General features: G+C 51.4%; 1 protein-coding gene across 1 annotated transcript in view; it reads right to left on the bottom strand.

The window, feature by feature from the left end:
* SNRNP200 (small nuclear ribonucleoprotein U5 subunit 200) overlaps window positions 1–13,295 on the bottom strand; it is a 56,784-nt gene that overhangs the window by 14,303 nt on the left and 29,186 nt on the right. Inside the window, exon 30 of the mRNA XM_044279245.1 lies at window positions 4,021–4,181. Coding sequence (XP_044135180.1) covers window positions 4,021–4,181 — 161 coding nt within the window. The remainder of the gene's footprint in view (window positions 1–4,020; window positions 4,182–13,295) is intronic.

Below are 13,295 nucleotides of genomic sequence, written 5' to 3'. Positions count from 1 at the left end.
GTCAGCAGCTTAGAAACTGCTAAACTACTTGATAGCGCTAGATAGGAGCTGAAGAGAGTGGGACAAACATACTTTTTGTGGGGGTTTCATCGTTAGGAATACTGTGAAAATCTAGAGCGAAAAGAGAAGCCAACATGTCCTAAACCAGAAAGAGGACCGGGAGACCCGGTAACCTAACGAAGAGAAAAAACAACAAGGGAGGGATCTGTGTCACTCAATGCATCCAACGAGAAAAGGATTTTACGGTAAGTGCAAAAATCTATTTTTCTCATGAATGGCATTGGTGGACACATCACCATAAAACATCCCAAAGCAGTCCCCGGGGGTGGGAAGAAACATCCATGCGAAAAACCTAGCACACAGCCGCTTGCAGAACCTTGCGACCCAAACTGGCATCGGCAGAGGCCAATGAATGGATGTGGAAAAACCTTGAGAAGGTGTGAACTGAGGCCCAGGTGGCGGCCTTGCAGACCTGGGAGGCAGAGGCCAGATGCCGGACCGCCCAGAATTCCCCAACCGCCCTAGTGGAGTGAGCGTTCAACCGGAAAAGGACAACCTCCTCATTAATGTGGAAGGAGGAAACCACCTTGGGAAGAAAGGAGGGAACTGGGCACAGGACAACCTTGTCCTGGTGAAAAACCAAAAAGGGAGACCGTCAAGAGAGCGCCTCCAGCTCAGAGACACTGCAAATGGAGGTAATCGCAACTAGAAAGGCAACTTTAAAAGAGACGCAAGATAGGGAGATCTCCTTCAAGGGCTCGAAGGGAGGGGACTGAAGGGCATCTAAGACCAGATTCAAATCTCATGGTTCCGGAAGGAGAGGGAAGAGGTACAGGAGGCAAGGCGGAGACCTTTCTCAAGGCCTTGCCTGCCTTTCTATACAATTTTGGATAGTCATTGCAAAAAGGTTGCACTGGTATGTCGTAAACAGAGCTTGATCAATGTTAGCAACTAGAGCTCCAACAAAACCCTCGCTCTGCAGGCCTTGGAACAGCAATCAATAAAACTCATGTCTTTGCATTCCAAGAATACATATTCATTAGTTTACTATATACTGAAACACAAATGTGCTGAAAGTAGCTTTGTGAAAGTGCAGAGAGGGGTTATTAGCATAGATTTCCATAAATGAATCATATCTAGCAGCTGACACATACAGCTAATAAATGCGCAAAAAGCAGTAATGGGATAATGCAGTCATTTTAACACGTGTGGGGGAAGAGGACTGTGTACCGATATCACTAGAGAACTAAAAACACCAAAAAGACACAAACACCCTAATTACTTGAAGTAAGATCTTTTTAGCAGCTCTTCAGACAAATTTTAAAAGGGAACAGAGTATTAAAAAGGTAGATTGATACCTCAGCAGCGCTAATATGCTCATGGGAGGCAAATCTATGCTGGGAACTTAGGTGGGAGGATGGAAAAGTTTCTGAAGGAACATGCAGACAATTACTAGAAGTACTCAAACTATACAAACTAGAGAGAACACAACTACAACTATCATAATGCTTCTGTGCAGAGGCAGAAGGAGAGCAGTTAAAGGGGTTCTCCAGGCTTTTAATTAGGGATTCTGAAATTCGTTTGCGCTTCGTTTAGTGGTAAAAGCAGAATTGCGTTAAGCATTCTGTTACCACGGACCATAAAGCAATTCTATGACAGAATGCCTTTAGGGCATTCCGTTATTCATTCCGTCATAATAGAAGTCTTCTGGCCTGCATAACGGATGCGTCCGGTGTGCGTTATACTGGAGTCCTCTCCTGCATAACGGAAACGGGACAGATCCGTTACGCAGGCCAGAAGACTTCTATTATGACGGAATGAATAACAGAATTGCGTTATGGTCTGTGGTAACAGAACCCATAACGCAATTCTGCTTTTACCACCAAAAAATAAATAAAATCCCTACTTTTAATATTGATGACCTATTCTCAGGATAGGTCATCAATATCAGATCGGCGGCAATCAGCTGTATGAGGAGACTGAATGCGCAGCGTGCACCTGCCGTCTTCCCTTCTCTCTTCCTGCTCGCTGCTGCTTTGCCATAGACATTGCAGCAGTGAAATTAAACCCTTGAATACACTGTACATCCAGGCGAGACCTTACTCTGTGCACCTCGACGTAGAGCTGTTGCAGTTCCGACTGTGCCACAGGCAGCAGCAGACAGCTATTAAAACACAGCCGGGCTCCTGCTGCAGTAGCCGAGATCTGAGAAAGCTCTGATCCTGGCTGTGTAACCCAATAGATGAGTGATGGCGTACCTTTTAGAAACAGTACCCAAACTGCAACCCAAAACCCACTTGGTTATCACAAAGTGCCAACATGGCAATGTAACCTGAATACTACAATGTAATATGGTATATCTTCCATGTACTTAATTATTTATCTCTAATAAAGCTGCCTACATTCAGTGCGCTGCCTGTGCCGTTCATTGTGCGCCCTGTGCTGATGAGTGGCAGGAAAAGTCTAAAGCATATTGGTACACCATAGACTTTTTCCAGGGCGTGGGTGTCCACAGAGAGGGCTCTGAGCGCCAGCTCTGGCACCCATGCCATAGGTTCACCAGCCCCTGCATTAGATGATGCAATCTAAGAGGTTAGACAGCGGGAGGAGGCTCCTTCTGTCACTCTAATGCTCTGAAATGTCCCAAAGGCCCAGAAGAACAAAAGTATAGAACAAATGGAAGCTGAAAACTCTACAGCTACTTACTATAAAAAGCTGCACAGGTGAAATTGGGACAGACTTACCTGAGAGATTAGCTCCACAATAGAGAAAGGCTTCAGCGTTATAGTTCAGATTTCCTTTCACCCAGGATAAAGATATTTGCTGACCTAGCCATGCCTTGGTCAAGGCAGAGTGGCTTATTAGCACCAGGGACATGTGCCCACTATGCCCCCATAGTTATGCATCTGCTTTCCATCTTATTTAGGGATTGCATATCACTAGAACATGCCTCCACTATGATGGTGGGGGTCCACTCTGGGACCCTGGCAGTAAATCTGAGAAGGGCTGCAGTGCTACAAGCGTAGCTTCATTCAAAGCAATGGGAATGGCTGCAGTTCCTTGTACACCTAGTGGCTACATAGAAGAGGACGTGGTGCAACACTAGTGCTGCATCATATTTATTTTCAGGATGGGCGAGTCTCGCAGAGGTCCCCACCAATTACTTTATGAGATAGAATGAAGCCTTTATTCCGGTTGTTTCACGTTATCCTCTATCCACAGGGTCCACAAACTATTAGATCAGTGGGGGTCCTACTGCTGGGACCAACACCCATCAAGAGAATGGTGGACCCTCCACCCCCCTGAAATGAACGGAGCGGCAGGTTGAACATGCGCACTGTTGCTCTATTCATTTCTATGGGTATTCGGGAGATAGTTAATAACAGTTAACCCCTATACCAGGGCTGGCCAACTTGCGGCTCTCCAGCTGTTGTAAAACTACAACTCCCACCATGCCCTGCTGTAGGCTGATAGCTGTAGGCAGACTGGGCATTCTAGGAGTTGTAGTTTTGCAACAGCTGGAGAGCCACAGGTTGGCCAGCCATACCCTATACTGTGTATAAGGGATAACTTGAAACAATCAGAATACCCCTTTAAAGTGGTTGTTCACGAAAAATATTCGAAATTTTTTTTAAACCAGCACCTGGATTAAAATACTTTTGGAACTGCATGTCATTAAACATTTATTATAGCCACAGAGTTATTCATTGAACTCTATCTGTATAGCGCCACCTGCTGTTTACCCTTCTAAATTCTCTGCCCTGCTCACTAAAATTGACACACATGCTCAATTCCAGTCAAATGCCACCAGCTGCAGCAGAAAGGACACGCACAACCTACTCAGCCAATATAGAAAATAGACTCTACAAGTGCATGGGAACGTATTACACCCATCCACCCACTGGAGATGGATTAAAGAGTTGTATAGTGGCACCCTTCGTGAACCCTCCAGCATTCATGTTTAAAGTGCAGCTTGATATGGATATGAAGTGAAGTCAGATAGCAGCGCATAGAAAATACCTGTTCAGCCAGAGCCTCCATAGGAGTAATGTAGACGCAGCGACTTTCTGAGTTCTGTAACAGCATACGAAGAATGGCAAACTCTGCACAGATAGTCTTCCCGCTGCCTGTAGGGGCTCCCACGAAAACATTGTCATCACTGTTATACACTGTGTTGAATACTGGGAGAAAAGGGAGGGAAAGCAGATAATAGAAGTTTCTCTCGCTGCTCAGCTACTGCACAAAAAGAACCTTACAGATAAGATCGAACTTTGGTGAATATTTGCTGAAAACCTCTACTCCTAAATGGCTGTATTCTACAACAGAAGCTGTTCATTCTGCCACCTATGGACAAGTAGGTGAACTGCAAATCACAAATAAACCGCTGGCCAGTTGGCGGTCTTAAAGGGAACCTGTCATCTGGATTTTGTGTATAGAGCTGAGGACATGGGCTGCTAGATGGCTGTTAGCACATCCGCAATACCCAGTCCCCATAGCTCTGTGTGCTTTTATTGTGTAAAAAAGAAAAGAAAAAAAAGATTTGATACATATGCAAATTTACCTGAGATGAGTCCAATCTCCAACTCATCTCAGGTTAATTTGCATATGTATCAAATCGTTTTTTTCACACAATAAAAGCACACAGAGCTATGGGGACTGGGTATTGCGGATGTGCTAGCAGCCATCTTAGTAACCCATGTCCTCAGCTCTATACCCAAAATCCAGGTGACAGGTTCCCTTTAAACACAGAGAAATAATAGGCACAAGAGAGGATGACCCCTTTACATCAGGATGAATGCTGTAGACAGCCACAGAGCTCGTACATCATTTCTACAGGGCCCCGATATCCCAGGCTCCAGATCAATCCTCTGCACGCACCGTGGCCTCCTGTAACATGGGCGTATTTAACGGTCCATATTAGGGATGCAATTTATGGCACGACAGCAGGTCTCATGATACGCACAGCACTATACACATTCATGATGCTGTAAGTTCAAGTCATCAAAGCCACAGTTGGGTCAGGAACCATGACCGTAAAATAGATATTACAGGGTTTTCCCATACAATGTGGGGGGCTCTTGCTAGGATGTGCTACCATTGTCCGATTGATAGGTGTGTGTCCCACCTCAGGGACCGGCACCTACAAGGAGAACATAGCGGGGAGAGCTGTGGCTGGATGTCCACCACCAAGCGCCGCTTCCCGCTGCTCCCGTTGATTTCTATGTGGCAGACTGAAATAGCAGAGCCAGCTGGCTCGGCTATTTTTCGGCAGCCCCATTGAAATGAATGGAGGGTGGCTGTGCATGCACCTTCCATTCATTTCCCCGCTCCGTTCTTGTTATAAGTGTGGGTCCCAAAGGTGGGACCCGCACCTTTCAGACAATGGGGGCATATAATAGTGATATGCCCCCATTGTATGTGATCGTAAAAACCCCTTTAAAATTTGCACATATCAGTCGCCTGAATTAGCCCTTTGTTAGTTAAATTGGTGCTCCCAAATCCACCTCGGGGACTTCCCTCCAGCCTTTGTGTACTGTACTGCTATTTGCCTGCAGTAACCTACATCTCCATATTTACAATGCTGTACACTCCTTTTTCTTGTTGTACTACTCTTTAGGGGTTGTCCGGGAATAAATAATTTCTAACCGGTGTCGGCAGCTGAAAGGATCATACTTACCTGCTCCACACCTCTCTGGTACTCCGCGCTGGATCACGCATTTCCATCTTCCGGTCTGGTGTTTTCTTCCTTCCCACCCATAGTTTCAGCGGTGATGTGTGCACAAGAGACACGTCGCTACTGAAGTTAGGGTACTTTCACACTCTATGCCGGAAAAGAAAACCGCTAGTGTGAAAGTACCCTTAGCGATTGGCTGAAGAGGATCAGGTGACTATGCCCATGATGGAGAGGAAGATAAACCCCGGACAAGAAGATGGAGATGCGGGACCCAGCGCACAGGACAGGAGAGGCATGGAACAGATGAGTATGATCCTTTCAGTAGGGGGGGGGGGACAGGCTGCCGGCACCTGTCTGAGGAAAACCTGAAATTAGGTTTTCCTCAGACAACCCCTTTAAAGGGCACTTGTTATGTTGAACATGGTGTCTGAGCTGCAGGCATCATGTTATAGAGCAGGAGGAGCTGAGCAGATTGATATATAGTTTTGTGGGAAAAGATTCAGTAAAACTTGTGCATTATTAATTTAAAGAGGACCTTTCACCGATTATGACAATGTGAACTAAGAATACAGACATGGAGAGCGGCGTCCGGGGATCTCACTGCACTTACTAATATCCCCGGGTGCCGCTCCATTCTCCTGCTATGCCCTCCAGTATCTCCGGTCACTAAGTTATGGTAGGCAGAGATTTCAGTCACTAAGTTATGGTAGGCAGAGATTTCAGTCACTAAGTTATGGTAGGCGGAGATTTCAGTCACTAAGTTATGGTAGGCGGAGATTTCAGTCACTAAGTTATGGTAGGCGGAGATTTCAGTCACTAAGTTATGGTAGGCGGAGATTTCAGTCACTAAGTTATGGTAGGCGGAGATTTCAGTCACTAAGTTATGGTAGGCGGAGATTTCAGTCACTAAGTTATGGTAGGCGGAGATTTCAGTCACTAAGTTATGGTAGGCGGAGATTTCAGTCACTAAGTTATGGTAGGCGGAGTCTGCGCTTGTTCTGCTCTAGCGCTGGCCAATCGCAGCGCAGAGCTCACAGCCTGGGAGGTTATTTTCTCCCAGGCTATGAGCTCTGCAATGTGATTGGCCAGCGCTACAGAAGAACAGGGGCAGACTCCGCCTACCATAACTTTGTGACCGGAGGGCATAGCGGGAGAACGGAGCGGCGCCAAGGGATAATAGTAAGTGCAGCGAGATCCCTGGGCGCCGCTCTCCATGACTGTATAGTTTGTTCACAGTGTCATAATCTGTGAAAGGTCCTCTTTAAAGTCCTGCTCCTTTTGAGCTTTGAGGCGGTCCCATCAGTGATTGACAGCCTTCCCTCTATGACTGTGTATACAGAGAGCTGTCAATTACTGATAGGACCGCCCTCATGACTTCAAAGCTCAGAAGTAGCAGGAATATATTTTACTAAATCTTTTCCCACAAACCTATAATCAATCTGTTTGGCTTCTACTGCTCTATAGGTGCCTGCGGCTCACATTGCATTTTAATGTTGACAAGATCCGTTTAAATGAGAACAAAAAATGAGACGTTGAGAACATTGAATTTGTATTAAAATGCAACAGATTTTGTGTGTACATCATTACCGGGAGTCTGTCACCAGCAACATTCCTATCAAACAATTTGCATACACACATAGAGGGAGAGTTATTCAGTCTGCTCCAGAAAAAAGGCTTTAAAAAGTCGCAAACACGTGTTTGCGACTTTAAAAATGAGAGAAACGGCAAAGGAAACTTTTACACCGCCCTCACCACTTTTCAGAATGAGGGTGTGCCCAGTCACCATAAACTTATCTTAATTTACACCAGTTTTTGAGTGCAAATGAAGCCAGAAATCTATGGCAGCTCAGAGTGACCAATCTGTTTATGAATCTCCCCCATAGTTGCTTTGATGACAGGGTCAGACACTGGCAAAGCAAGCCGGGAGGGGCTGGCCACAGAAAGGAGAGACGCTTGGGTGCAATGAGAGCAATGGTTTGCACTAAAACGCATAACTTGCATATTAATAATAAGTATCATCTCTGATCAACAAAAGAAAAAGCGCTTCATTTAGGTGAACGACAGCTGTGTGTCTATCCAACGAGCTGGAAAGAGATGTCTCTGGGGAAAGATTCCCTGTTAAATAAAAACTGATCTGTTCATTAACAGTTGCAGTTAAATATGCCCAATATAAGAGAGGTGCACAGGCAACAGTGAACACCACAGGTAAGATATTCACACAGGCCACTGAGGCAGCAGGAGGAATATGCCTCCTAACACAATGGGGCACATCTACTGGTCTTTCTCGTGCGTGGCATTGGGGGACACAGCACCATGGGTATATGCCCAGCTGCCACTAGGAGGCTGACACTAGAAACAAAAAAAGTGTTGGCTCCACCCAGGTGGGCTATACCCCTCTGCTAGAGCCAGAATAACTCAGTCTAGTTCTAGTGTCCGTAGGAGGCAGACCTGACCTGCTAGCAGGTCACTCTGCTAATTTTATTTTTTATTTGTTTTATTTTTTCCTTTTTTCTTTCTCTACAGGTGGCAGGGGTGGCTCCATCGTGTTCCACCTTAGTTGCCCCCCTGCGGGCGCGTACCTAGGTACCCGGCAGCCACCCAGTCCCCACGTGACCTGCTTCCGCAGTGGATTCCGGCGGACCCACGGTTTCCGTGTTGAGTCCGCCGAGGGGGTGGTCATGCTGCGCCTGAAAACATCGGAGGGTGAGTAAGGCGCCCCCCCTACTCTTTTTCCCCCTTAGGAGTCTTCCTATCAGTCTCCTGTTGCCTGGCCCTTCCTTGGGCTTCTGTTCTTTTTATGGAGCCTGCGCCTTTAAGACCGCCGCTTCCGGCGTTCTCACATCCCTACCTCATGGCGCTGTGTCCCCCCCTCTTCTGCCGGTGCGGTCCGCGGTGCCGCGATCGCAGTCTCCCGCTTCCGGCAGCGTTCCTCTACTTCAGGCCCCGGCTTTGCTTCGGCCTAGGCCGCGACTGCGTGGGCGGGGCTTCGTCTTCGCCTCCGCCTCCCAGGCTTCCCGGGTTTTTTCCCCTGCGTCCCTCCCCTTGTGGGTGGCGGTCTGGGAGGTCCTTTTTTCTCGCCCAATCCAGCGCCAGCGCGGGCTGCTGGGGGGGCGTTTTCTTTTGAACGGCGTTTCTTAGCCCTGCTCCTGTCTCTGCTCGTCGCCATCCTGCTCTCCTGCGATCCCATGCGGCCAACCTACTTCCCTCTGCGTGCAGTGCCTCAACCCCAGGCCCGCCCAGTCCGCTCCTGCGGCCTCCACTTTGTCGGTTCTCCCGGAATGGGCTGCTACCCTGTCCCAGGCCATAGGTAGCCTTGCTAGCCTCTCCCAATCCCTGGCACAGTCCCTGGACAGTCTCCCTGCCCAGATTGCGGCCGCCTCTGGTAGGGCTCCTACCGCTGGTGATGCGCCTGGCGTCAGTTCTCGTCCTGGCTCCGGCACTCGGTGCCGCAAGCGACCACGTACGGTCTCGGCCGGGTCCCACTCCTCCTCCGCTACCCCGGATCGCTCCCCGGTTAGGTCTGAGTCGGGCGAGATTTCTTCTTCAGCCGCTTCCGCCGCTCCTGGGGACTCCTCCGCTTCAGATTCTGAATCTGAGCGGTGCTCGGCGATGTCGGCAGCCGTACAGGATCTCATCAGGGCCGTTCGGGACGCGCTCCATGTACAGGACGTTCCTTCGTCCTCCTCCCTGGAGGCGGTGTCCTTCCGCCGTTCTAGGCGGTCCACGGTTTTTTTCCCGAATCACGAGGATCTGGACGCGCTCCTTGCCAAGGAGTGGCGCCACCCTGACCGGCGCCTTCATCTCACCAAGGCCTCTGATGTCCCTTACCCCTTCTCAGAGGATTCGGTCAATCTCTGGACGATTCCCCCTCTGGTGGATCCTCAGGTCGCTCGCCTGGCGAAAGCTACTACGCTTCCCCTGGCTGATGCGGCTTCCTTGTCGGATCCCGCGGACAAACGGGTCGACTCCTTAGCCAAGTCCGTTTTCATCGCAGCGGGCGCCGCCATCCGCCCTGCGTTTGCCGCCTCCTGGGTGGCCAAGGCATGCGCTATCTGGGCAAAGCAACTTCTCCGTGCCTTACCTTCTGACTCTGACCAGGGGGACCTGGCAGTGCTTGCCTCCCAGATCTATCAGGCTTCCAAGTTTCTTTGTGACGCCTCTATGGAATCGGCTCGCCGCTCCGGGCGTGCGGCCGCCAATTCTGTGGCTATCCGCCGCACCATCTGGCTTCGTTCCTGGGCGGCGGACTCCGCCTCCAAGAAGGCTCTGATCTCTCTTCCCTTTCTTGGTGGAAAGCTTTTTGGGAAACGCTTGGAGGAGCTCATCTCTGAGGCCACCGGAGGTAAGAGTTCTCTTCTTCCTCAGAATCAGCCTCGCCGCCGTCGTTTCCCCGGGTCGTCCTCCCGGACGCAGTCCTTTCGGTCCTTTCGGGCCCCTCCCGCCCGATCTGATAAGAAGCCTTCCAGGCCTTCCTTTAAGTCCAGGCCCTCTTGGCATGCCAAGCCCAAGCCCGCTCGCCCCCAGTCCACTAAGCCTCCTTCCGCATGACTCAATCCCCGTCACGGTGGGGGGGCGCCTGCTCGCCTTTCGGGATGTTTGGCAGGCAAACGTAGAAGACGCTTGGGTTCTCGAGGTGGTCTCTTCGGGGTACAGAATCGAATTCACCGACCTTCCACCCGGTCGGTTCTTCTTGACGTCCCCCCCCGTGTCTCCCGCCCAGGCAGACGGTTTTTTTCAGGCCATTCGTTCCCTGCGTGCTCTGGGGGTCATTGTTCCGGTTCCAGAGTCAGAACGCTTTCGGGGTTTCTACTCGAACCTGTTCACTGTTCCCAAAAAGGACGGTTCGCTCCGTCCTATCCTGGATCTGAAGGCGCTCAATCACTTCGTCCGGGTCCGTCATTTCCGCATGGAGTCCCTCCGGTCTGTGATCGCCTCCTTGGAGTTGGGCGACTTCCTGTCTTCAATCGACATTCAGGATGCCTATCTCCACATTCCCATCGCCCTCTCCCACCAAAGGTTCCTTCGCTTCGCGGTGGGTTCTCTTCATTTCCAATTTGTAGCCCTGCCCTTCGGTCTGGCCTCCGCGCCGAGAGTTTTCACCAAGGTGTTAGCTCCCCTCGTGGCCCTTCTTCGTGCCAGGGGGGTCGCCTTGGTACCTTACCTGGACGACCTTCTGGTTCGGGCCCCGTCTCCGGAGGACAATCTGTCCAGCCTGAGCATCACCCTCTCGGCTCTTGCTCAGTTCGGGTGGCTTGTCAACCACTCCAAGTCCTCCCTTGTCCCACGCCAGAGGATGCTTTTTCTGGGCATGCTTTTCGACACTCGCCTCGGGCGGGTGTTTCTTCCCCCAGAGAAGGTCTCTTCTCTTCAGGCGGGGGTGCATCTTCTCCGCGGGCCGTCCTCTCTGACCATCAGGACGTGTATGCGCGTCCTGGGGAGGATGGTGGCCTCATTCGAAGCCATTCCCTATTCCCAATTTCACTCCCGGGACCTTCAGTTGTTCATCCTATCCAGGTGGGACAAGTCCCCGGAGGGTCTCGATCGCCTTGTCCGTCTCCCCCCTCAGATTCGCCTGGGTCTGTCCTGGTGGTTGCTTCCCCGGACGGTGTCCCTGGGCCGGTCCTTCCTCCCTCCCAGTTGGCGGGTGATCACGACCGATGCCAGTCTCTCGGGATGGGGAGCGGTGTTCGAGTCCCTCACGGTTCAGGGTCTGTGGTCTGTTCAGGAGTCCTCCCTGCAGATCAACGTTCTCGAACTCAGGGCAATTTTCTTAGCGCTGTCGCACTGGACCTCTCGTCTGCGCGGCCTCCCAATCCGGATTCAGACGGACAATTCCACCGCCGTGGCTTATCTGAATCATCAGGGGGGCACCAGGAGCGTGATGGCCCTGCTAGAGGCCTCTCAGATCCTGCGTTGGGCGGAGGAACACGTTCCCGTTCTCTCCGCCGTCCACATTCCCGGGGTCGACAATTGGGCGGCAGACTTTCTCAGTCGTCAGCTCGTCGACCCGGGCGAATGGTCTCTCCACCCGGAGGTATTTCTTCAACTGTGTCTCCGATGGGGAACTCCGGACGTGGATCTTTTTGCGTCTCGCCTAAATCACAGGCTTCCACGCTATGCCGCGCGGTCCAGGGATCCGCAAGCTCTAGCGGTCGATGCCCTAGTTCTGCCTTGGTCCCAGTTCGACCTTCTATATCTCTTTCCGCCCATCCCTCTTCTGCCTCGAGTGCTCAAGCGTCTCAAGGCAGCCCGGGTGCCGGCGATTCTGGTGGCTCCGGACTGGCCCCGCAGGGCGTGGTACGCAGATCTTGTGTTTCTGCTCGCCGACGTCCCGTGGCGTCTCCCTCTGCGCCGCGATCTCCTTTCGCAGGGCCCTCTGTTCCACCCGAATTTACCGCAGCTTCGTTTAACGGCGTGGCTGTTGAGACCGCGGTCCTGAAGGCCCGTGGTCTCTCGGACTCTGTCATTCAGACGATGCTGAGCGCTCGGAAGCCTCAGTCGGCCCGTATTTACTACCGGACCTGGAGGGCGTACTTTGCTTGGTGCGAGTCCGGACGTTTTCGTCCCCTCCTTTTTTCGGTCCCTAATATTCTGGCCTTCCTTCAGGCTGGTTTTGAAAAGGGGCTTCGCCTGGCTTCTCTCAGGGGGCAGATTTCTGCCCTTTCGGTCCTTTTTCAGCGCCCTGTGGCCGCGCGGGCTCAGGTTAGGACTTTTCTACAGGGTGTCGCTCGCCGAGCCCCTCCCTTTCGCCTTCCGGTGGAGCCGTGGGACCTGAATCTTGTCCTCGATGCTCTTCAGTCTTCTCCGTTTGAGCCCTTGGCAGACATCTCTCTGTCGTTTGTATCGTTTAAGGTTGCCTTCCTTGTGGCGATCACCTCTATCCGCCGGGTCTCCGAACTGGCGGCGCTTTCCTGCCGGTCGCCTTTCCTGGTGTTCCATCAGGACAAAGTGGTTTTGCGCCCCGTTCCTTCTTTTCTCCCTAAGGTTGTCTCCTCGTTTCATATCAATGAGGAGATTGTCCTTCCTTCCTTCTGCCCTAATCCTTCTCGCCCTCGGGAGAAGTCTCTCCATTGCCTGGATGTTGTTCGGGCTCTCCGCTGGTACCTTCGCCTCACGGAACCCTTCCGTCGTTCGGACTCTCTTTTCCTGGTTCCGGCGGGTCCTCGTAAGGGTTTGCCTGCCTCCAAGGCCACCATCTCTCGCTGGGTTCGGTCGGCTGTCAAGGAGGCGTACGCCGCAAAGGGCCGTGCTCCCCCTTCCAGGTTGACCGCTCATTCGACTAGGGCAGTTGGGGCTTCCTGGGCGGTGCGTCATCAGGCTTCGGCTGCCCAGCTTTGCCGGGCCGCCACCTGGTCGTCAGTTCACACTTTTTCTAAATTCTACCATATTCATTCCCTGGCTTCTGCTGACGCCAGCCTGGGGCGTAAGGTTCTGCAGGCAGCGGTGCTTTAGGTTGCTGTCTTGGCGTTCTTCTTCCCTCCCTCAGGGACTGCTTTGGGACGTCCCATGGTGCTGTGTCCCCCAATGCCACGCACGAGAAAAATGGATTTTTTGTACTCACCGTAAAATCCTTTTCTCGTAGTAGGCATTGGGGGACACAGATCCCACCCTTTCCTTTGGA

This window comes from Bufo gargarizans, chromosome 2 (genome assembly GCF_014858855.1).
Source record: "Bufo gargarizans isolate SCDJY-AF-19 chromosome 2, ASM1485885v1, whole genome shotgun sequence".
NCBI classification, from domain to species: Eukaryota; Metazoa; Chordata; class Amphibia; order Anura; family Bufonidae; genus Bufo; species Bufo gargarizans.
This window is presented reverse-complemented; position numbering and strand designations above follow the sequence as displayed.